This window comes from Anguilla rostrata, chromosome 15 (genome assembly GCF_018555375.3).
Source record: "Anguilla rostrata isolate EN2019 chromosome 15, ASM1855537v3, whole genome shotgun sequence".
Taxonomy (NCBI): Eukaryota; Metazoa; Chordata; class Actinopteri; order Anguilliformes; family Anguillidae; genus Anguilla; species Anguilla rostrata.
The window spans coordinates 12,967,553-12,993,486 of NC_057947.1; the positions used below are offsets into that span (position 1 = coordinate 12,967,553).

The following is a 25,934-nucleotide window of genomic DNA, read 5'->3' on the forward strand; positions in this document are numbered from 1 at the left end:
TTCAAAACTGTGGCTAAACACAACCCCCAGGCCAATCACAGCAGGGCTGTTCTCTTATCCATTCCAATCACATTTGCCCCAACCATTCCTGTACTTAGAAACACCTGAGTGAGCAGGCCAATTCCCACTTTTTCCCGATGAAAAATGTATGAGTCGAGTGTGTTATGTAATGCTGTTTTAGTGTACCGCACACGACTGTTTAATTGCACTTAAATAGGTGCAGGTGATGCTATGATTTAAATAATTGCAATAGTAAGGTTTCAGGAAATGTTTAGCAAAGTGTACCTGTGAAGGAGTGGGAGTTTTGGGAGACCAACCACGACTGAACAGGGGGTTCTTTAAGCTATTAACCAGAGGTAAAATAGCCATAAAGTCTCAAGAGACAAGGGAAAGGAAAACAATACTCCTTAGGGAGAGTATCCCAAAGAAAAGCTCTACACAACCCACGTACTGGGTAAAAAAAACTAAGCTTAAGGAGTATGAAAATAAAACAAACTGCCGGAGCAGAAAACGGGCAACTCAAAAAACAGACCTCGAACCGAGGCTGAAAAAGTAACACCCTAAAGAAAGAATACTGAGCTTAGATTGTGGCACTACTTGTTGCCAACAATCTAAAAAAGCTAAAGACTGTTGTGCTAATTTTATAGCCACAACAATCCAATATCGCAACTCAATCCTTTACCTTTACCTTTACCTTTACCTTTACCTTTACCTTTACCTTTACCTTTACCTTTACCTTTACCTTTACCTTTACCTTACCTTTACCTTTCTTACCTTTACCTTTACCTTTACCTTTACCTTTACCTTTACCTTTACCTTTACCTTTACTTACCTTTACCTTTACCTCGCTTGACAGAATACCGGCTCTTGTGCAACATAAGTGACACTGAAGCAAAGCTTATCAGCTTGCTTGGGGTTTAAATAGAACGCCAACAGGTGCAAATTGTAAAAAGAAAATTTGCACGTGTATAATTCAATCAACTCAATGGCCGTAATAACTGAAGAAAAGGCGCATGAAAAAACCAATGGCCGTAATAACTGAAGAAAAGGCGCAGAAGGAAAAGAAATGGTGGCATCAGCCAAAACCATGACAGTACCTGGCTAAACAGAAATATCTAGGTCCCTAACTATTGTATCCCATCTGAATGTGCATGATCATATCTTACACTTTTAAATGCTGCTGCTTACTTATGCGATTGAGGATATTTAATTTGTGTGTGTGTGTATGTATGTGTGTGGTGTGTGTGTAAAAAAGAGAGAGAGAGAGAGAGAGAGAGACCATTTCCATATTTCCATAGGAAAAACATTTTATTGAAAAACCATTTCCGCTTGTAACAGACAGGTGGAATGTGTGTCATTATTCACAGCCTTGGTGGGCAGGACTAAAATCCACCTAGAACCCATAACAGACTAAAGAAACCTGGGAGGTTTGTACAACTCAATCATAATACTGTTACTTACAAACTGGGCAAAAAACTTAAACAAATAAAATAAAAAATAAAAACAAATTAAATAAATATTTATGGTACACACCTATGGCACAAATATGCAGCAGTCGGTTTGGCAAGTTTTTTTTTTCTTTTTTAAACCAAATTTCCATGAAACAGTGCAAAAGGGGGGATGGAAGGGTACAGGCTTTCTGATGAGCTCTAGCTAAAATACATAGCAAAAGATTCAAATTTTATACAAAACATCTTACTTAGGAGTTTATAAAAAAAATTGTCAGGTTTCGTTTTCTGTATTTACACAAGCTGGTAACCAAAAAAAGTACATAGTTTTCATGTTGTGTCTCTTGTTTTTCTCTTTTTTTCCACATTGATTTTTTAAAAGGTGAATAAGGCTATCGTAACAACCCAGGTTCAATATACAATACAAACGTTAACGTATATACAATATTTTAACTACAGATGTACGGTGCAAATTTCAGAGTCAAGTGACCAGGGTTGACCATAAGAGCAAGGCATTTTACAAACAGCCTGAAGACGCAATGCCCAGCTAACTATCAACATCATCGTAATATTGCAGCGAATTCCATCATGCTGATAAAACGTCACAGCAGCATCACTAGAATGGTATGTGCTTGCTGGGTAAGGTCTTCAGATTTAAAGAAACTAATAAGATTGTCATATTCTGCCCCAGTTGGACAGGAACCCAACAGCAGTTTTTTTTTTTTCGTTTTTTCGTTTTTCTGTTTCCGTTTTTTCCTTTAGTAATCAACCAGATGCATTTTGTTTCAAACATTTGTTTTTTTTTTCACAGTTTACCTCTTAACTACAGCACACAGTCAAACAAGATACTGAAGGGACCAATTTAGGAAAATAATACCAATTGAAAGCAAAACAATGAACAGTAGGTTCACATAATGAGATTTTCCATCATTACCATAAGAACACTTTTTATATCTTTTTTAATTGCTAAAAACCAAAACACGGATAAAAATTGCATATTTGCAGGTTTTGCAGCCGCAACAGAGGCGCAATTTCAGGTCACAAAAGGCTTTGTTATGTGGTAAGTCATGTTCTCAATGAAGGAATGAGAGAATATGCGCGTCTCTGAATGTGGACGGTAAGCCACGGTGAAATTTTCCACACTCATCCATTCAGTTTCTTCTTTGTTGCTTGTTTTTTAATACAGACAGTCATACAGGTGTGAGGAATAAAATGAAGTTTGCATGACAGATACAAAAATAGCTGTGTTTTGTTTGACATGAGGTGGTAAGTATACACACACACACACACACACACACACACACAACAGGCACACACATGCACACACACACACACACTCACTCATACACATAAACAGGCACACAAGCATAGAAAACTACTAAGGAAAGCCCCACAGGGAATTGTGGGAATTTTTTTTCCAATAATCCCCTGGGAAAGAGTGGGATCAGTGGTCTGTGTGATGCTTTGCTCCTTTCTGACCCTCTGTAGAGCTCAGAGTTCTGTTCTGCCAAGAGACTTTTACATCGACTTTACCTATTCTGGATAAAGGACATGTTTCTGACACCCCCCCTCCCCCTTCTCCAGCTCTGTGTTTAAAAATTCAGCTTAGACATAATGGAGGGCTATTAAATTGTGAATGAAAACTAATGTTAATCATAAAAACCTAGCTTGCATAAATGTGCATTTTCCATAAATTATTTACTTTCATACACACTCAACCTCAAAAAAACGTCACAGGTGCTATGTATCATAAATAGTCATCTTTTTATTTTAATTTTATCTTTTTATTCCTTGTCTGTTCAAATCTCTCCTTTAAAAGGGTACATCAATCTGCAAAGAATGGTGAACATAAAAACAATGTTAATGAGAGCGAGTTTGTGACTGGCTTTCCTGTGCTTTGTGTCGAGCACCTCCCTCTTTGCTCACAGACACACAGACTGCTCAGTACCCTGGGCTATGCTCAGCTAGAGTAGGGCTCCATTCCTCTGTGAGCGAACTGCAGTAAGGCAAGGTTTTAATTAAGGTTACTGCCTGTACCAACAACTCCTACAGATGCCATTCCCCTTCACTTGTAATTGAGTTCTCCAACCACAGGGGGAAAACAATGAGGTCATCTATACAGTATTCCGAAGCCTAACTCAAAACACTTCGTAAGCTTGGATTGGTTGCTTTACGGCAGCATCCAATAAAACGCAGGTCTCACCATCTTGTCGTCCCGCCCCCTGCTCCCAGTGCTTCCTGTACTTAGAGGACAGGTCTGTTCCTCATCTGGTCCAATCAGTTAACGCCCCTCAGGCTTCTTCGCCCACCCCTCTGCGTTTGCAAGCCATGGACACCGTGTCATCGTGACACAGGTCATCTCTGCGTGTCTACACAATGTGTGAATAGCACGTGTATACGAGTGGGACAAATCCATGATAATTTAGAGGTCTAAAAAGAATCTGGATGCGGCAATTGAAATGGGAAGTACATTTATGAAAACATTTCATTAAAAAAACAAAAAAACTTTAAACCTTCAAGTAACAACGGTGAGGAAAACAAATCAACACTAAAAATCAATGGAGGACAGTGGGGATGGGAAGAAAAGAAGGTCCTGAAGCAGTGAAGTGATTAAGAATGAGCAAAAGTGTTTATGGGCGAGAGTGCTTTCCGTGAGACAGGAAGTGTGGAGAGCATGGCGTAAACGTCCAGACGTCACTCTCCGTTTTTATCCTTCCCATCTTAGATTCCCAGAATGTCTCACGAAAAAAAAAACTAAAATGAGTTTGTGGCTAGCCAATCCGCTCATTTCGTTTCTTCCTCTCCGAGTCTTTCTTTCTTTCTCTCTCTCTTTGCCATCCTTTTCCAGGCATAGAGGTGTAGTAGAGTCACTTTCCTTTTTTTGGGGGGAGGGGGGAGTTCAAGAGAGAGGCGACAGGGGCCTCTTTTTCCTCTGCCCTCCCCACGAGCACCCTGTTGTATCCCGGGCGCTGGCCGTGACGCCCAAACAAGCAGGCGCGGGGGAGCACCCCCACACCCACACAGCGGCCCTCCAGGAGCTCTCGCAGACCACCGGATTTACAGTCATCACACTAACCATTATAATAATATTAATAACAATCATAGGAATAATAACAATAATAATAGTGAAACAAGGTGGTCGGCGGCCAGCAGCCCCGGCTGTGTGCCAGTTCAGACCTTGTAGTAGATGTTGGCGGGGCTCTGGGGGGGCATCTCCTGCACGATGTAGACGGGGTGCCCGTAGTCCCCGCTCACCTTCTCGTAGTGCGGGCAGAAGACGCTGTCTGCAGTCCTGAGCGGGATGATGATGTCGCTGGGCTCCGAGCCGTTGTTGTTGCCGCCGGCGCTGCCGCGCTTGGGCGTGGCCAGCGTGCTGAGCGACAGCGTGGTGGAGTGCTGCGGGGAGTGCTTGCGGTGCCGTCTCCTGTACTTCAGAAGCAGCAGCACCAGCATGATGATGATGATGATGAAGATGACGCTGCCCGACGCGATGCCGGCGAACAGCGCCACCTCCGAGCCGATCATGCTGGACGGCTTCCCGCCGTTGCCGCTCGTGTCGCCCCTCTGACGCGCGTCTGCAGGGAGAGAACGAGAGCAGCAAGTGAATATATGACTACTGCAGGGAGAGAAGAGGATAGAGGGAGAGAGGGAGGGAGAGAGAGAGAGGGAAACAGATAGAGGGAGAGAGGGAGGGAGAGAGAGAAAGAGATAGAGGGAGAGAGGGAGGGAGAGAGGAAAGAGGGGAGAGGGAGGAGAGAGAAGAGAAGAGGAGAGAGGGAGGAGAGAGAGGACAGAGGGAGAAGAGAGGAGAGAGAGAAAGAGATAGAGGAGAGGAGGAAGAGGAGGAAAAGAGAGAAAGGGAGAGGGGAGGAGAGAGAGATAGAGGGAAGGAGGAGAGAGAGGGGGAGGGGCAGGGAGACATAAAGGCACCTGATTTTTTTTTGCTCATATCCGTTTTTATATTATGATCATCGTTATGTTTGTATTGTAAACATTATGGCATAGTTAGGTATTTAAAATTTCATATTGTATTCCTTCTTTATATTCTTGGCAGTATGTCTCTAGTTTTCCTGCCAAAATTGAACTGTGATAGAGAGAGAGAGAGTGAGAGAGAGAGAACACAACTCAGTAGAAACAGAGTTGAAAGTAATTGAGTGAGTGAAAGCACATCTCTGCACAGGGAGAGGAGAACAGACAAACCGAGTGAAAGGAATCACTTCTAATGTGGACGACTGGGAAGGAGGTCCTCAACAGAGGATGACCAGAAAGAAATGCACTGTACCATCTCACAGCCCACAACCCATCGCAATTCCTGCACAATAGGTGAGGTCAGCAGGAAAATGGGAGGAGCTCCAGGAAGGCTCACATACAGCGCTCAGTTCCAAGCCCACCCACACTACTGTAACCTTCCTTTACCGCTGTCTATCCATCTCTATGCTACAGGTCACAAAAAGGTTGCCGTTGTCATGGTGAGGCAGCGCTCGAGAAACATTAGTGTGTCTCACCGCTTCTCCCTCAGGGCAAGTTTGGGTTTTGTTTTTGCCTAGTCAAATTCAGCAGCCAAACCTGTTAGGCTTGAATTAAACGTTGGACGTCTTACAAAGATACATTAAAAACCCCAGCGAGAATGTTCGGTCTGAACTCTGGGTCTGAACGCTTGGGGCCATGAGAGGGAATGTTCATGCAGGCATTTACGCAAAGTAAAGACAACCCAGCAGTCTTCCCCCGCACCAGAGCACAGGCTGAATAGTGTTTCCCTCATGAGTCCCCAACCACAGGGTCTGCTGGAGTCCCCTACCCTGTTCCGTTGGTTTTCTTTGTTTTTCAACATTAATTGATCAATTAAAGCAGCTGTTTACACATCACCTTACCGGATTTATGGGAAAAACAAAAGTAGATCCTGTGACTGTCAATGACCAGGGTAGGGGACCCCTGCTCTATGTACTTGGACTAGCCGTTTAAAGGTTAAATGGGGGGGCACAGGGATGTGGCTAGTTACCCACGTGTGCCCACTCAGTGCGGTCCAGCAGCGCAGCAGGCTGGATTAATGATGTGCAGGCTGCACAGGTCAGGGCCTTCCCACTTTTTAGCTCATTTCAGAAATTGAGATTTTATTTCCAAATGTAACTGCAGTTTAATAAAGATAAGAGCTCCATGCAATATGCCAAGAGTACAAGCGCAAGAGCACAAGAAAGTGATTGGAAAGCTTTCCAGAGAAATTCAGCTTTCCACAAAGAAAGGGTGAGACTACAGAGGCGAAAGACTCGTCTCTCTCTCCCACACACACACACACACACACACACTTCATCATCTCCCTTGTCAGGCATGAATAGGTACATAATTAATAAGTGCCCCTCCCCCCCTCTCCAAATGACAGAAAGGACATACCGTGCGTATCCACCTCATTTCCATTACTGATTGGATCCTTCTCCCCTCCCCCTGGGTACTTGGGGGGGTACCTGGTGGGGTACTCTTTGGGTGAAATTGGATCAGTAGCACCTGGAAGAGAGACAAACACTAAATATAGGTCCAGTCATGACAAAGCCATTTGTTACTTCTCTACTATTTTAAACTAATGATGATATCATCATCGTCTTCTGCCTACAGCCTGTCCTGATGTCTATGGTCTCTGGGAAATGCCTCAGTAGTAATTATGTGATTTACTAATAATCGTCATTTTCATTAATTAGCAGAGAAAGTAATTAGAATCCTTTGCCGGCGCCACAGTAAGCCACAGTGCAGAAGTGCGGGTTTCAACATGAGACACAGTAGCATTAATTCTGCACTTTATTAGCATCACACAGAACCGCTACCCAAGAGTAATACCATAATGCAACACTAATAATGGATATAATAAGAGATTTTTTTTAAATAGCTGTTCATTAGTTTGGTGAATTTGTTTTCCTATTCGTATACCTATTTGTATTGTTATCATGTTGTTCACCATCACACTTATCAAAATCAGACTCTGTTCACAGGTCATACTGTTCAGCTGTATAAAATATTAAATATGCATTTATGCATCATAATGGCAGGGTGGTATTGATTATAAACGCACTGGCAGCGGCAGTAAAGCAAGCTCAGTTTCGGGTGAGGTAAGGGCGCGGCTGCGCTCTGCGTCAGGGGTTTAGCTGGAGAGGGGCGGGCCGAGCACTCGATGGGGGGGGGCTGGAGGGGATTGGGCCGGGACAGCTGTCCCAGCTCCAGGGGAGCTGTCCGCATGACATTCCGATTTCAGAGCGGGGAGATGACGGGGGCTGGAGCGGGGTCCGCGCTCAGCGTCAGTCTGTCACGCGGCACAGGAACCCGCCACGCACGCTGTTCCTGTTTCCACACGGCAACCAGCCCTGCCGCCATCTCCCAGAGCGCACCGAGTACTCGCCATGTACCATTTATTAGCATTTGTCTTTATTTCTTGTACCATTACTAACTGCTGTGGTATGCCCTGGCACTGAAGTACAACTCAACTCTGAGAGTGAAGAACACACAAAAAACACGGCAGAGAAAAAGGGGGTAAGAAGAGGTAGAGAGGGTAAGAACAGGGAGGGTAAGAAGAGGTAGAGAGGGTAAGAACAGGGAGGGTAAGAAGAGGCAGACAGGTGCCCGCAGACATGGAGACATCCGGAATAAAGACCTTGACGCTGTACTTACTCTGACCCACTTTCATGACGATCTTCATGGATTTGGTCTTGCACACTCCTCCCTCCTGGTTATCCAGGCCTTCCACGGTGCTGTTAGACGTAGCTGAGAGCAAGAAGGAGAGAAAGAGGATCATGACCACGGGAGACCAGTCAGAATTAAGCAGGAGCGCTGCGGTGGGGGGTGGGGGGTGGGGGGTGGGTGGGGGCACGGGGCTGCGTTTCTAATTAGTGTTACTAATAAAAGACACGCCCGCTATCTGAGTGGCGTCTTCACGGGAGACACGTCTGCACTTGAAGTGACCGCTGGTTTTTTCCACTCCTTTTTATTTACGCATACAGAAATTTGGAGGCGGTTTCTGTTTGCTGGTCGTCCGCCCTGGTGTGGAGGAATCCCTCGGGCAGATCTGCAGCCTCAAACCGGCTTCTCTGACTAATTAAAGAGGTTCCGCATGTATAATTCAGCAGCACCAACTGGGGGGGGGGGTTAAAATCAACACCAGCGCCCCAACTCAACACCCCAGGAACACAACCCCCTGATCATGTGTATAACTACAACACAGGGAAACACACTTCTCAACAGAGTCCAAAGGCACATATTATGTGCATATTGACTGACCAATCGATCAACTGAACGAGTGATTGGCTGATTGGCTGAGAGCCCACTTCACCTCCACCACAGACACAGACAGAGTATATAAGAGAGAGAGAGAGAGAGAGAGAGAGAGAGAGAGAAAGAGGGAGGGTTAAAAGAGTAAACATGGTGAGAGAAATAAGACAGCGACAGAGTTGCAGAGAATGGAACATTTCCTGCCATTAATACCCACTGAAAGACGTGCACTCCACCCAGTTAAAAATCACAAACCCCAGTTACCTCCGCCCAAAAGCCCCACAGACAGATGGCAAATATGTATAAAAAAACAAATATTAGCAAAAAATAGTACAGGTCCCTTTCTTTCTCTCTTTCTCTCTCTCCAACACACACACACACACACACACATACACACCCAATCTCAACTCCTTCCATAGTGTCTCATAGTGTCTAGTGTCTCTCTCTCACAATCTAAGCCAAATTCCAAGTCAGGTGTCTCAGTCTTGCTGTGACGCAACAAAACCATGAATAACACGCAGTAGACTAGTGCTAAGTGAGTCAGCTGGCAGTGATTCACACCAAGTGTTCCGCTTCGTTATGCAGGAGACAGGCGTCCATGACAGGTGACCAGGTGAGTGGCCAAATGCATTATCTAGCATTGCAAAAAAAGACTAATTACACTGTGCAGTGAATCAGGCTGCCAAGCCTTTTCATTGAAGCACATTTACCTTAATAAGTGGCATAATTATTTTACTGACAGTAATGAGCTTTTTTGATGATCAAAAAGAAAATCAAGTGCATAGGAACTGAGGTTCCGTGCCCCCTTCTATTCAAAGGCAGAAAAAAACTTAGCAAAACGTGGGAAATTCTTCAGCAGGTTACCAGCTATTGAATTCTACAACACGCTGGAGAATAATAGGATTTCATTATAGGAGCATTCCCAAGTATGTACCTTGCCGTTTCAAGTCTACATGATTCCGAGACATAAACTGACTTCAATCTGGCCTCTGCGTGCCATGGGGGTCACAGACCGAAAGTGTCATGAATATTTCACTGAAGCTTAGAGGGCAGTAAAGACACAAAAACAAACAGAGCAAACAGAAAGTGTGCCTTAAAATCGGGGACACGCCTCTCCCGCGGGCGCATGTGCATGTCAGGGAGCGGAGAGGAAGTGACACAAACAGCTGCTATGGTGACGTAAGGAAGAGAAGGATTTTTTAAAATTTGGAACACATAAATAACTTAGAATGGCACATACACAAGAGTATTTTCCTTGTACTCTACACGCGTAGCGTGTGGCTCCAGCAAAGTCATCTCCTGTCTTTGGGATGATGTGGGATGATGCAATATTGTGACCCAGCTTTGCGCCGCTGCCCCTAGAGGCCGCAGGGGCCCCACTGCAGCCGATAATCAGTTAGCGAACCATCAGGTCAGTAACACACATCTAATGAGATGCAGGGGCTTAGCTGCCGGCCCGCTGCCAGCGTGCTCTGGCCCACATTTCCCCGTGCGCTATGCTGAGAGGCAGCGCCGCGTGCCCTGCCCTCCCCCTACTGCCCCCACCCCCCACACCAAAGTCCTTTCATCAACCGGAAGAGAATTAAAAAGCAGCTGTTTCTCAGCCATCCCTGTAATCCCCATTAAAAAATCAAGCTCTGTGCTGGCTGGATCCACCCCCCTACCTTTGACAGGTCATTCTATGATGTACAAATGAATGTTAATTGGTGACACAGTGTATACGAAATTAAAATCCCTCCTACAAGCATTGTAGTCTGTCATGTGAATTCTTCCCTTCTCTCTCTCTCTCTCTCTCTCTCTCTCTCTCTTTCTCTCAATCTCTGGACTGAGCTGTATGTAGTTTTTAAGCACATAGTAACACAATCAATGCGCAAAGCTTCTTATAGGCTTTAGATTTTTGTGCGTGCGTGTCTGTATGTGTGTATGTGTGTTTCATTAATCCTTAGAAAAATCTGTTGCAAATTACCAGTTTCCAAACATGCATGACATCCACACAAAGACAAGCACACACAGACACCATTAATGTGCTGGTATGTGACTAGACCTCTGTCTGTAGAGCAGGGGAATGCAGAGACCTATACTACGCCAAGTCCCCACACACACCCGCTCTGTTAGTCCACATAAACACACTCTACCCTAATTCAACACACACTCCCTCCCTGTCAGCACCCATGAACGCACACTACACCAATTCTGCACACACATCCTCTCTGTCAGTACCCATAAACACGCTCTACACCAAGTCTCCACGGACGTCCTCTCTGTCAGGAGCCATAAGCTAATTCAACACACACTCCCTCCCTGTCAGTACCCATGAACGCACTATAAACTAATTCTGCACACACACCCTCTGTCAGTCCCCATAAGCACACTCTACACTATGTCTCCACAGACATTCACCTGAAAACAATATAGTCATGCACATTACCTCAGTTATAAAAACAAAACCAAGTCTCTTGGTTTTTTTTAACTCCATTCCATTCTACATGAAACTGTTGTTGAGGCTTGTAACAGAAGTGTGGTTTTTCATGTCCTGTAGTTTGGGGCGTATTTGGCTGGAAACTTCCGTGTCTCTTTAATCTCTCCTGCCACCAGTAAACCGCACACAGACAGAGGATTTTGTTTTGCGCATCTTCCCACCAACTCTTGCTGCTTAGTGTGAAGACAAGACTTGAAGGAAAGAAAAGCAATGTGAGAAAAGAGAGAGAGAAAAAGAGAAAGATATGGGCAGTGGGGCAGGGGTACTAACATAGAGATAGAGAGCTACTCCAGCCTGAGCGATGGTGAAACGGTAAAGGAACGAGAGCTTTAATGCTCCGTGCCACTTTTCTCTCTGACCACAATCACTCAGACGTCCCCACACATTGTGGAGTTCATTCTCTCATCCACCCTGTCAGTCCCTCCTCCTCCCCAGACCCCGGCCTGCTCGCGCCCTGCACCGCGGCCGGAATTAGCCTATTTGAACACATCTCTCCACCGCTCTCCTCCACACCAGCAGAAGCGTGTGCGGGCAGCGCGGTCCCTGGCACCAGCACAGCAGGGATGCATCACGAAAAAGCCGCGCTCTGAAGGTGACTAACTAGCCTGGGGCGTAGTTCTGACAGGACACCCTGAAGACGGGGCTCACATACACAGCTCTCTAAGGCTGAGACAGAGCTGCTGCCAGGCTGCCGGTGAAGACCCTGCGGCCTTCTGCCCCTCTCAGTCTCCACGCATGTCCAAGAGGAGAGAGGACCCGGGGCTTCAGAGGTGGAACTCCTCCCATTAGGGGAAATCAATGCTAAGATCGGCATCGGGCTGTGTAACTATGTAACTCATGCAAACACCACCACGCCACCCGTATCCACGCCACATTCCGAGTTTGCAGTCTGCCCACCCTGCAAACACGCCACTCCCCACCATCGCTCACAACATCACTCCAACATCTGCAAACTGTGCCAAGACCAACAGTAACAAACCCCACACCAAAGCAAACTACAGCAACGGGGAAAATATGTATGTGTTACAGCCCAGATAGTTCAGCAGCGCTCTACGTTGTTTATGGAATATCCCTGTCAGACATTCGTTAGTTCGCTAATTCAAACCAACCACTCTGCCTTTGTGTGCAAGAACTTAATTAATACACAACCGCAATCCAATAAGGAACTATCACAATAGATGCTTGGTGAATAGGCACATCTGTGGAGAGACAAAGGCAGTAAGCGCACTGTGCACGTGTGCATACAGGACATTATATGATCAAATGTCCATAAAAAATCATCATTTTTTTCCTTTTTTGAGAGGGGTTGGGAGCTGTCACACAGATAACAGCTAATTCTGCACTGTTCCTTGTTTTATTTCACCTCCGTTTTCAAAAATCTGTCCTACATCATGCCAATAGAGCAAAGTGAAAAAGGAAAAGTGAACGATATCAGAGTGAGAGATTGAGAGAATGTGCGTGTAACTGAGCGTGTGTAAAAGCAAAGCAGAGATGAGAGAGCAGTGCTGGAGAGGCAGCTTTCAGTCTCTCATATCACACATCCTCAGGAGCTCACCCCAGAGGAAACATGGAGAACCCAGGAAAATGCACAGCCAATTTCAGGAGCAGAAAAACAGGAGCAGTAGCAGGTGAACAGGAGTAGGTGAACAGGTGTAGGTGAACAGGAGTAGGTGAACAGGTGCAGGGACAGGAGTAGGTGAACAGGATCCGCCTGCTCGTCACGTCTACATGCATATAAGCCATAAAGAGCTGGCCTGTAATAAACCATCTACTGGACATTTTCTCCTGTTTTCCTCTTTGTTTTCTGGGCAGCACCACTGCGGGCTGACAGGGTCTGACAAGCTCTGTGTTCCTATTTCTCACGTCACTGGGAAAGGCCCCTAGTGAGCGCTTCACTGCGCGACATCGCTGAGCTGGTCAGGCAGACAGATCCTCTGCACTTCTGTTCTCTTCCCACATAACAATCCTTCTGTTCTGCACCTTTAGTTTTGGAAGTGTTAAGGCTTTAACAGTCAGACAGCTTATCAGTGTTAAAGAACAAAAACAGGCAGAGTGAGGTGAGTGTGTGTGTGTATGCGTGTGTGCGTGTGTATGCCTCAGTCTATGTGTGAGTGTGTGTGTGTGTGTATGCCTGAGTCTGTGTGTGTGTGTGTGTGTGTATGCCTGAGTCTGTGTGTGTGTGTGTGTGTGTGTGTGTGTATGCCTGAGTCTGTGTGTGTGTGTGTGTGTGTGTGTATGCCTGAGTCTATGTGTGAGTGTGTGTGACAGACCGATGCACTCGGAGTAATGATATTAATGATGTGCTGGCTGACCCCTGATTGGCTGTGGAGGGTGAAAGCATGGTTGCACTATTGGGGTCACCAGTAGGTTAGCGTCATTCAGGGCTGGACACCCTAATGTACTCTGACAGCGGGGGGTGTCAGCTGCTCTCTGTCCCCTCACCCCAAACTCCAAACCACCCCCACCCTGTCTGAGGGAGGGTTTAGCAGGACAGGACATTGCCCAAAAAAAACACAGCATCCACTGTACAGGGGACCATGGCAAGCTGTCCACTTCTTCTCCATTTACCTCCGCTGAGTTTCAGAAAAGCAGTAAATTGACTCCTAATACAATTTACCCCCACAGATGCAGTGTCTCATTCCTAATTTCACAACAGGAACAGCACTATCCCACCTGCTCACTCACTCCGGCTGTCTGTCTGTTTACCTCTCTCTCTCTGTCTCTGTCTGCCTCTGTCTGTCTGTCTCTCTCTCACACACACACACGATGGCTATGCTAGCAGTCACACCAGAGACCATTTACATCAAATAACTCTCTCTTCATGTTCCCAGCCGGGAGCTGTATTACTTCAAACGCTCACGCCAAACTTCCCTCCACAGCGGAGAGCAGCCTTGTGGGTTGTGGGGTTGGGATTGGGTTAAAAACGCCTTTGCCAGGGCGTGCACCCCGATGGTCTGGTAAATAATGCAGCTCAGGAACACACTGTGTAAAAGCAGGCGTGTACAAGAGAGCGTGGAGCGAGATAAACACTCGCACTGCAGTGTCCCAGACCAACACTTACACTGACAACAGAGACAACCAGAAAGGTTCTGCAAACACTTCATTTGACATACCTTGAGACACCAGGAGAGTTTCTGCAGATTTCCTCCAGAACAACAGTATTCAGAACAAAATCATTTTATTTGATTCCACATTTCAGTTAGTGGCATATTTGGATGAAAGTTCTTCTGGATTTACTGGGTTCTCAGATTTTACCAGCATCTGAACAGTTAAAATATTTAATGTGTCTGACCTGGATCAGATCACAGACAGACCCAGTTAATCACACAACAAACCAGTGTGCAGGGCTATGACAATATGTCAAGATCAATAAAGACGGTAGCCTATTTTATTTTCAGTTGGGGGGGGAGGTTAACACGATGTTATGATTTTACCTTTATTCACACCCGGTCCCCTCCCATATGAATTAAGACCACCCACATGTTGTAGCTAACGACTTCTTCTGCACAGAAAAAAAAAATTGTTTGGTCCTGCAGGAGCTCTTACATAAGAGAAGGGAGTTTAATGTGGCTTGTGACCGGCCTGGAGCGACAGCGTACGCTATGCTAACACAAACCGGTCTTCTCCTGTAGTGAATTCCTATGAAGGCTCGGGCCTCTGCCACGGTCACATGCTAACGCAGCGATGCAGCCACAGCGAGCCGCGCACGCCCAGAGGAATGAGCTCCAGGGAGGGAATTAGCATTCCTTTAAAACGGCCGAAACTCCAGAATCTGCAGCTGCTGCACAATCGGATTTCTCCCTTTTAAAGGCAGAATTTTACTTTCACTATCGAATTGGGCTGAAGGTCGGAACAAGAAGAGAAAAAAGACACAGCTCGACAGAGCGAGAGAGAGAGAGAGAGGGGGAGATGTAAAAAGAGAGTATGTGATAGAGAGCTGCGTGCACTGCAAAGGCAGTAAGGGCTGAGTGTGAAAAGCTTGTACAGAAAACAGGGCTGCTGCACCGCGGAACCTCAGCGTGGGGCTGTGGACCTGCAGCACACACCTCCCCGCAGCCGAGGCGCAAGGCCAGAGCTTCCAAAAGAGCCGTTCGTCACATCTCTGCAGTCACATCACTTATTTACTCCTCTTTTTTCAGAAGGGAGGTTGTGAGATAACCAGACAGAGTCTTATTAGGGAATGTCACCCTCAGAAAAGGCAAAATAAATACACTGAGTTCATGAATAATGAACAAGTACACAAAAACAGCCGACGCATGTCTCGCCCCGCAGGCTGGGGACTTTGTTTCAGGTATAAAAGGGAAAAGAAGAGGCCTGTAGCGTGTGTCACGGGGGCTGGGGGGTGGCGGGGGACTAGAAACCCGTCCTTCAGTAACTTTGTTTGTGGAGCTCTCCTGGTGGCCAGGGGCCTCTGATCTGCTGCACAGCCAGAAGAGTGGAGATCAAAGCCTCTCTCCCACTCAGGTTCTGAGAGAGACCACGCAGTTGCTCCACAGTCACACATTTCTTTCCCTCTCTGTTTGTACATCTCCATGTTGGAGAAATTACTAATGTCTCTCCCGAGGTCTGGTTTCAGTTATTTTATAATATGGAAAAAAAATAAAGAAAAATTGCAAACGGTCCCTTAAGAATATAGACATATGTACGTTTTAGCAGCAGGGTTTTCCATTATTTCCATATATTAGTCTCATAAACATTTCTGTCAGTCCTCTGCACAATAAGCAGCAGTTCTCTCCTGCCGAATGTCGCAGTCAATCAGTGATAATCTGTTCCTAATGCTGAAATCCTCACAGATGGCGCAGCCCGCTACACCCCCCACTAACACGCGCAGATGGTCCAGCCCATGTCTTCGTTAGAACAGGGAGGGACGGATGCATAACCACATTACTGCACAAATTGTTAGCTTGCCAACCTGCGAATTGATAGCTTGCAATTCAATGGGAGCAGTGTATAAAAGTTGAAGTCAGATTATAGTCCATTGCAAAAATGACTGAACATGTGTTAAGGCAAATTCAACATAAGAATATTTACATGAATATTCAAGCAGAACATGGACATTAAGTGATATCATTCAGAGCTACCTAAAACTAGATGGCTAGCTAGAATGTTGCTGGTCATATAAGAAATTACTTCCTCCACATCATTTTTTGTAGTTCTCATAATCAGAAAACCCTCATACTGTAGTTGGCACTATCAGCACCGCCTCTTCCTCTCCACCCCCCCCCCCCCCCCCTCTACAAAGCTGAGCGTAACTGAGCTGAGCGTAACAGAGGAGGCAGGTACTCACAGATGATGTAATAGTCCCGCCCTCTGAAGAACTCCAGACCCCATAGGTTCGGGCTGAACTCCTGGAACTTGAGGGTGAACTTGACGTCCTGGTCGGGCTTGACGCAGTTGAGCAGGGGCGTGTCCGCTTTGGTGATGGTGCAGCTCTCCAGCTGCGCCCGCTGCACCATGTACAGCTTGTAATACTCCACCCCCTCCCCCACCCCCCCGTCCACCCGCGGGCACACAATGTCCATCTTGTCCCCGATTTGAGGGTACAACACCAGTCCATATCCGGGTACAAATCTGTGGGCAGAACGGAAAAGAGAGGAAAGAGTTAGTGGGAAGTCACAAAAGCCTGACCTGGGTCAAAGATACTTTTAACTCTTTACATTACATTACATTCATTTATCAGGCATTGAGTGGCTTGCACATGTTTACCCAATCCGTTTAAAGTCCAAGAAATATTTTTTTAAATGCATTCCTGCAGATCCCTGAGAATTTAACACCAAAACACATCAAAAACTAAAATCACAATTACATGTTCAGTTAGGTACTGCAGGGCTTTTTCTGGTACATACGTATTTTAAACAATGATTAGACCCAGGTCTGACTTGTATTATCTGACCTTCATAACTTTTTAAATCTAATTAGAATGCAGGAATATGTAGTACAAAAAGCATAACGTAATTGGCTAATTATTGAATTTATAATTGAATTAATTGTATGTATTCATTTACTTCTGTTAAAACACTTTTCAAAACAATTTTATCAACTTGCATTTATCAAACCATAACCCCTGATGTGTATCTTTTTATTATTATTATAATTTTACTATTATCTTTCTTGCTTCTCTTTGACCTTTGTGCACTGTATTCAAATAAGCAGCGTTCACAAATGAAAATATAACTGCCCAATGAGTTATAACAGCCGAGGTCCGTGAATGGCAACTTGGGAAAGACTTGTTTCTTCCATTTTGTTTGTTTTATTTATTTAAGATATTTAAGATATACAGAACAAAACTCCAAAGAGGTGCTTTTTTCTCTGCTTAAAGCATTTGCTTCATGAAAGCTCAACAATTTAATCAAAAATTAACACTTACCCGTGTACATGTACATTCGTATATTTAATTTGGCTAAATGGCTTGTCATAAACTAGACACTGCAATTACATCATTCAAATGTTCAAAAACCAAGACATAATTTTTCTGAGATATGAAAACAGGAGCAAGCAGAGATTACTCTAAGCATAAGTGTTTGTGCTCAGTCATCTCTGCTCAGATCAGACATTTCTCACTCTGGCTTATTTTTATTTCTGCTCTTAGTGTTAAGCATTGCGTCAAGTGCTTCTGCACTTAATATCCCATCTCTTTCACTTGGGTGGGAGCTGAGTTGGATGAGCTTTGTGCTTAAACGTCTACAGTGTTGCTGTCCTACTCTGTTCTGATGCTTGTAGTTGCCCTGATTATTTGCACTTCGCATTTGCTGCAACAGTCTCGTAAATTGCTTTGGATAAACGTGTACAGGAAATATAAACATCTTCTCATCCTCACAGAGGGGGCAGAGAAAGAGGAGACAGAGGAGAGAGAAGAGAAAGGAGGAGGGAAAGAGAGGGGAAGAGAGGAGAGAGAGAATCAGAGATACTGGAGGAGTCAGAACGAGAGAGAAATATCAGTCTGGTCTTCTGTTGCCCCACAATCCTCTGCTGTTTACCATTTGTTGTTTGCAGTAGACAGGCTCACAACTCATTGCCGTAGACCCACTGGTGCTAAACCTGCACTAAAAACATGCTAAACAGGCTGAACATGCCATGCACATCAAGCATACACTCCACCCCCCCCCACGCCCCCTAGGCCTTTTTCACCTCTGTCCCCAGGGAAGGCCATACTCATAGAAATAACACTACATAAATGTATGCAACATAAATAACTGTGTTTCTTTATGTTTGTTTGCTTGCTCGCCCACTCTGCTACAGAACAGTTCTGGCACAGGGCCCAGTATTTGAACTCTGACCTCCAGGGAAAGACAAGAAGCTGAATCAAGCCTTGGAGGATGATAAAAAAAAGAAATCATAAACAGAAAATAATTTTGAAAAACCCCCATCTCAGAACAAGTGCGAGAGTGTTCTGTGTTGCAGTCCCTTCCAGCATATCTAAACAACTGTTTTGGAGCATACAAATAAACACTAAATATGCCTCTGGTTTCCTTATAATTAACAGGAAATGTATCTGTGGTACTCAAACGTTTGTCTCCCTCAGCAAACAGTAACACGCTCCTTCACACACATACACATGTGCGCACGCACACGGACACACATGCACACAGACACACATGTGCATGCACACATATATACACACACATACACACACAGCCTTTGACCATGCTGCTGAAGCCATTTACCAACATCAGGTCAGCCTGCAATTCTGGGACTACCCTTCATTGTTCAGGAGAGACACTGAGAATCAAGGAGTGAAAGAGAGAGATGATTTCTCTCTCTCTCTCATTTTCTCTCTCTCACTCCCCCTCTCTCCCTGCCTCGCATTTATTTTCCTCCAGACTGATCTGAGCAACTGAATCAATACTAAAAAGGAAAAAAACCACTGTCAGATTACATTATTGAAAACCTCCCACAGCCAGGCCAGCTTTCATTTGTAACTCTCAGGTGGTGAGTGCAATCAGCCCAGACCGCACAACAAAGGCCATCCATTTTTGGCACGATTAAAATAAATGGCGGGTGGCCAAGGTTACTTGCACACCTCCCAGACACACACCATCATTACAGCCATTCTCCTTCACTTCAGCAGGAACACGACGTCTACGCCCAAACACATCCATATCCCATCAGCCATCAGACTGTTGGGCCTTGTTTTCGGGGTCTTGTTGTAAAAAGCCAGACCTGGGGAAACAGCTTTAACCCCTCCTCCTCCCCCCACACTCGGCCCCGCCCCTTCGCTCTCCTCCCTTACGGTGTCCGTCACTCTGCCGCTGGCCAGAGTCGTAAATATTCCTCCGCCAACGCCGGCGAAAAGGCGAGGACTACGCGGCGAGTGCTGCCGGACGATTATCGCCGTCGGGCTCCGTGCTAACGAGCGAACGCCGGCCCCGACGAGCCGTGAGGCCTCGTTACTGCGCGGCGCGCGGGAGGGACAGCCGGGCGGGACACGGCGAGCGGCGCACAGTCTCGCCCGCGGGAGCCGCCATGCTGCGCCACCCGCGATTATGCGCCGTTATTTACAGACTGCACGTCCTCCTAGTGGGCCCAGAAACACATCCCCCATTAAATAACACTCTATTTAACTTTAATGATAATCGATATAACGCTGACAATAGTCTTAAATAATCTCATCTAACTCTTTAAAAACTAAAGAGTAAGTGTCCGTAGTGTTGTTCACACTGTTGTTTTCTGTCGATGTAACGTGTAAATGATTGCTCTGGCAACACCATGCCTCTTAGTGTCAAGAAAGCATATTTCAATTTGAAATGGATTTCGAATTTGACGGGATGTTTTTCCTTCTGAGCCTTTCTGTGAAGCAGACAGCAGACAGGAGGTGACAGCGGTAAACAGGAATTTAATATTTGACTAAAAGGAAGCAGCGCTTCTTTGTGGTCTTTTAACGGGAGAGACAGGGTGACGTGCGCAGAATCCTCCGCCAGGCCGCACTCTGAAATTTAAAAAAGAAACTTGGCGGAAATCTCTCCTGTCAACGCGACGTGCGAGCCGTCAGCTGACCCCGCCCGCCGGGATAAGGTTCAGGTGCTCGGGTATTGCCGCAATGTTTTCCTTCCTCTGATATCTGATGAAAAGCAATCCAGTGTACACAGGTGTGTGAGAAGGAAGAGTGAAAAAGGAATTGAAAGTAATCCCCCCGCTGACATCTGTTTTGTCGTTCACTTAAAGGGTGTTTTTCCCTGGGGCCTCCCGGATAGCATCTAGCTAGCGCGCTGGTCTGCGGTGCTCTGACACACCCGGCGGGGCCGGGGCCGGGGCGGGAGGTGGCCGGGAGCCCTGCGGTGCTCTGACACACCCGGCGGGGCCGGGGCCGGGGCCGGGGCCAGGGCCGGGGCGGGAGGTGCCCGGGAGCCCTGCGGGGCGAGGGGTATTCGCCCACAGCTCCCCCCCTGGAGGAGGGGTTCAGTCAGACCACGGCCCTCTGCTTAGCCGTACGTTAGCGACTCCTCCACGCAGTAAGGCGCCTGCAGTCTGTCTGTGGCAGCTGCGCAGTCCCATGGTACAGCAGTGTCACAGCGCAGCTGACAGACTGCGCAGTCCTGTGGCACAACAGTGTTGCTGCGCTGCAGGTGGACTGCACAGTCCTGTGGTACAGCAGTATTGCTGCGCTGTTGGAGGACTGCGCAGTCATGTGGTACAGCAGTGTCGCTGAGCTGCTCTATTGGACAGGCCTCTGGTCAGCTTTGGTGGCACTGCTGTACTGTGTTTTATTTTCACCGCCCACTCACTTGAACAAATGCGATTACTACACGTCGCTGGACGCTACAGGATGGGCTTCAGTAAACATCGCCACTTCTCCAGCGCCGTCCTTTCACACCACACAGCTCAGTCCTCTCTGTTTGTATTTATCTCTGCTGTGCGCGTAGCCTGGGCTAAGCAAACAAGAAGCACAATGGCGCTCGCCGCATAAGCCCACAACTCTATGCTTCCTCCAGGAGCTCCAGAAAAGACACAGTAGGAGGAAAAGGGGCTCACAGATAAAGGAAGGGCAAAGAACAATAAAAAAAAACTGTTTGACTTTCAATCATCCCTACCTCCGATATGGAGATCTGTCCATTCGGCATTAAGCGAATAAAAGCACAATAAAGGACAAGAGGGCGGAGCAGGGGAAACCCGCCCGTGTCGCCTTGCCTTCTCGCCCGACGGCGGACGAGGGGGTGATCTGAGAGCCCTTTATCCCTCTGTCACCCTATCCCATCCCCAAAACCCTCAGCCAGACTGGCTCTCATCCTCTAATGCAGGCCTTGTGAGGCCTCCTCTGTCTCCACATAACAACCCACGGCCCCCAGGGCCAAACCTCTCCGTATCTCTCTTTCTCTCACTATCACTCTCTCTGTCTCACCCTCTCTCGTATGCAGGCTTGAACCAAAACTTTTATTCTGCATGTTGCCATGGGAACACCCCCTCTCCCCTTCAGCACTCCCTTTTCTGTACATTGTATAAATTGGAAGGATTTAACTTTTCCCCCTAAATCCCTTGTCCTTTTCTTTGTTAAATCCTGCCACCCTCCTTGTGAACTCTGTGAAATGGGGGTGGGGGGGTGGTTAAAAAAAATGTTTGTATTATTATTATAATTATTATTATTATTCATGGTGCAGCCAATCAGCTTACTTTCAGTGTTTTCTCCAGGGGCATAGCTAGCCGCCCTGTCATTCTTTCACATTGGATCTGCATCTCTATTCCCCATTATGGCTACAAAGGGCCAGCATGCAGCATAATCTCCTAATGAAGCCCAGTGCAGCCCCGGCTGATTCCCCAGGAATAAACCATGTAAAGCGGGCCCCACTTTTGTTTCTCAGGGTGAACTACAAAATGGATTACCAGGAGGGGAAATCTTGATTAAGCTCACACACTGCTTCAAGTAAAGCATGTACAACAGCGAGCTTTAAAACTGACTGACTTGGCCCCTCGGTTTTGCATTTTATTCCGTGCTCACAAAAGCACACGAGGTTTCGGAGTCTTTTTCGGCCCATCGGGGTGAACAATGATGACTAGCGGGGCAGGGTGGGCTATTTTTGCAGGATTTGTCCCCTCCAAACAAAAACGAGATAGAGGCCTTATGTTGAACATATTGCCCACATAAACATCAGATTTAATCTACCGGCAAAAAGGCCAGATCTAAAACATGCTAGATTTAAACTCTCTATTGCACGACTAAGGGTCATATGAAATCATAAGAAGTGCAAAGAAAAATTATATAATATATTTAATGCAATTAATGTATTGAAAGATTTTTTTCCACAGAGAAATCTTTGAGGTATAGGACTAACTTTAATTTATTTATTTTAATGAATATACAAGAAGTGTATAAAAAACTCTCACATTTACTGTGTAAATACTACCCATTCAGTCTATTCAAATACAGCTCATGTTTTATAAAATCAATGTTTTGCATGAAAAATTTGTCAGTTTTGAGTTTTTCATAAATATACAAACGAAAAGGAACAACTGTAATCGTGATTATTTGCTAAAAAGGTTTGTGAAAAGACAGACGGACAAATATCTTTCACAGACTATTCTACGATATTTTATTATCCAACTGTTATTTGTTGTGTTTATTTTTATTTTGCGCTGTTAAGGAAGTCTCTCGTTGAATAAAAAAGGAAATCAAAAGCGATCAGACGTTTCTCCGAGCCTCTGTATCCGTACCGCTCCCGTCAAACCACATTCTGCCGGAATTCTCTCATCCGTAAACTATCGGGTCCATCTCGCCTCTTTCCCCGCAGCTAACTGCCTGCAGATCAATGATCTAATTAACCACTTCGAGTACCATCTGATCACACGTCACAGACCGTTATGCCGCCCCTCGCTTACCTCCCCAATTTTTAAACCCGATTTTCTATCTTTTCCAGCCACTTTTGCGCCGTCGACAAGCTTACAACGGTTAATAAACTGTATCTCATCTGTTTAGTATCCGAGAAAAGATCACATTATTGCAGGTTTTAACTTACTTCCAGGTCAAAAACTGCAAAGTATTAGAACGTGTTCATTAACCTAGTCCCAATATCGCGCTTTGTAGAACCGATGGCGTCTTGAATACTCGATGCATAATGCAAAACAGCATCCTCTAATCCACTCCCGTTGTGTTTTCTAAGTTTCGTACGGTATCATGAACGCAGTGGGTTTTTTCCAAGCTGTACTTGCATAGATACTTGCAACATTTTCTTTTAGTCACGGGTAACATGTAAACCAATGTAGGAAATACAATTGATGTGAATAATACGAGTATTCAACAGTGGGAACTTTCGTCGGAAATATTCTCGCCTGACGAGGGTAACTGTCTCCACGGAAAGCCACCAAAGACCACCTGTTAGGCATCCGCATTGCCCCCCGCTGTCACTTGATATTTATTTATGCATTAATGGGTTTTCAAGAAGGGGAAAAAGGAGGAGGCTAACACCCCCTTTCTCCTAAAAAAGAGTATTCTGAATTCGAGAGACAGGCCTGAATTGTTGAACGCGCCCAAGTTTAAATGCGACGACATCAATACAAAAAGGGTAATCCTGAACAGGCCTTTAAAAACATGCAGTATAGCCCAATCCATCATAAAAACTGTGTTATGCGGTTATTTTTAATTAAAATAAAGCTGTATTATAAATTATGACTGCTGATGTGATCATATAAGCCCTACAAATCGGGTTCCCAGCTCAATGGATGTACAAGTTTCGCAGCGCGTGCATTTAACAAATTTCGGACTCAAATGAATGCGTAAAACCTGTTTATTTTGTCCGTATTTGTCATAATAAGCACAGTTCCGTTCCTGATAGTCCTACTATATTACCACTTCCCATGATAAAGGCAAAGCACTCAATAAATGTAAAATCCTAGTTTTTTTTTTTTTTCAGTTGCAATATAATAATCTACAAGTAAACTACAAATTTGTGTTGTCACACGTTAAACAGAATCGTTGTGGCTTTCAAAATACTAAAACAAAAGGTTGATAAAACATCTAAAAGTCACTTCGGGAAATATAATAAAAGTAGGCTAATACAGGTAATATAATTGATAAAAAATTAAAATGACTTTTGGCATTTAATATGATCAATCATAACTAATGTGAAAAGACGTTCCTACTTCTGCTGGGCCTCGTACTTTCATAAATAAGTATTTCATACTTTCATAAATTGTTTATTTGCGTAATGGTCCTAAGGCCATCGCAACAATATTTGAATAACGCAGATATAAAATAACGTGTTATTTGAAATGAAGCACAATTCAGAGGAAATGGAAAGAAAACTGACGTGCAAACTATTGGCTCGGCCTCTCATGGAAACTGTCGTGTGGAACCGTATGTAATAGCCTACTGCTTAACGGACTGTTTATAAAAACAGACTAAACAAAATAAATTAAACAGCAGGGCAAAAAACGTCGAAATGCATAGCATGCAAAACCTGTCCGGTTACCATGGAGGTCATGGCTTTCCTACTCTCCTTTGATACCTTCCAGTGGATTTCCAGTGAAAAAAAAACGTATAGTAAGACAAATATTTTAATGAATTAAGAATTCCAAAGCTTCTGGAAACTAATTTACGCATACTGAATTTAACATATTTAGGAATGTTTTTGTTTCTTTATTCCTTCCTATTTTATGGTAACGTTTGGCAACATCGGTTCGGCATCTAGCTAAGTTTAGCGCAAAATAGCGTACATATTTAAACATGCAAGAATATTTCATTCAGGTTAAATTAAAAGTGCGCGCATACTTGCTTTACTTACTTGGTATTTGTTGTGTTCCAATAGATAGATTCTAAAATGAGCGTCCGGGACAGGTTCACCTTGCACGCAATGAACAAAACTCCAAAATAGTATCTCCACATCGAGTCCCCCATTGTTGTATATACCACGTCTAGTCGCAATCGGAGATTACGGTAATAATGGGAAAAAAATAAAATCACCAAAGAGAATGACTGTGACAAACTGACACACAACCAAACTCTGTAATCCTCTTCCAGATGCAGAAAAATACATCAAATCCCCACAGAGAGACTTGTTCGGATCTCAGTCCCACCACGGCAAACAAGCCGTCGCTATTGCCGAGCGCGCAGTGCTCCTACGCACCAGGATAGCCCCAGGTCTCCTTGCGAATGCAAGAAGGAAAAAAATTAGTGTTTCATTCAGACAAGACAGCGTTAATTCCCCTTAGCGGTCCGATAGGAAGGGGGTACATTCCGTAGAGCGCGGCGACTCACACCGCTGCTGATGTCCTTTCCGGAGAACACATACGCACAATAATCCGCGGTTTGTCCTGAAATCGCCAAGCAAGGAGGTATCAATCCAACTGCATGGGTTCTCCAAGAGTAGCGGGCAGACAGAAGAACGATTCTAATTCATTCCCATAACAAACAATAATGAACTGAAAATGAGATTGTAAAATGAATATAAATAATATGCATAACGAAAAAATAAAAATTAAATAAACCAAATTCAAGTTAAAGTTCTCGTCCCAGGACCGGTTCCAGGAATATGACTGTTGAGAAAGAATCCTCCGAATCCCGTGGAACTGGTTTACTAGATCGCAGAGCACGAAACTGCTACACTAAACCCAGGTTGCGAGTAACTGAGAACCACTGCGAGACAGATTATTTGGTAGCGGTGCCTTTTCAGTTACTCCGCCCACATTGATCCTCATTGGCTAGATCCCGGTAAATCAATGTGAACACTTCAGTCAATCACACTAAACAGGTCTGCAACTACTTTTACAGCAAATAAGCAATGGCGGGAAAAATAGAATGGAGTGCAAATGTATGTGAATTATAGGTTATTGCC

At 45.1% G+C, this 25,934-nt stretch overlaps 1 protein-coding gene across 1 annotated transcript; it reads right to left on the reverse strand.

Moving 5' to 3' along the window:
• Nucleotides 1-1,289: 1,289 nt before the first annotated feature.
• Nucleotides 1,290-25,710, reverse strand: LOC135240670 (ephrin-B2a-like). The gene is made up of 5 exons (XM_064310479.1): nt 24,885-25,710; nt 16,463-16,746; nt 8,100-8,192; nt 6,837-6,947; nt 1,290-5,023 (listed from the first exon to the last, which is right to left on the reverse strand). The coding sequence occupies exons 1-5, from the start codon at nt 24,995-24,997 to the stop codon at nt 4,620-4,622; spliced, it is 1,005 nt and encodes a 334-aa protein (XP_064166549.1). The 5' UTR covers nt 24,998-25,710; the 3' UTR covers nt 1,290-4,619.
• Between the last annotated feature and the right edge of the window lie 224 nt (nt 25,711-25,934).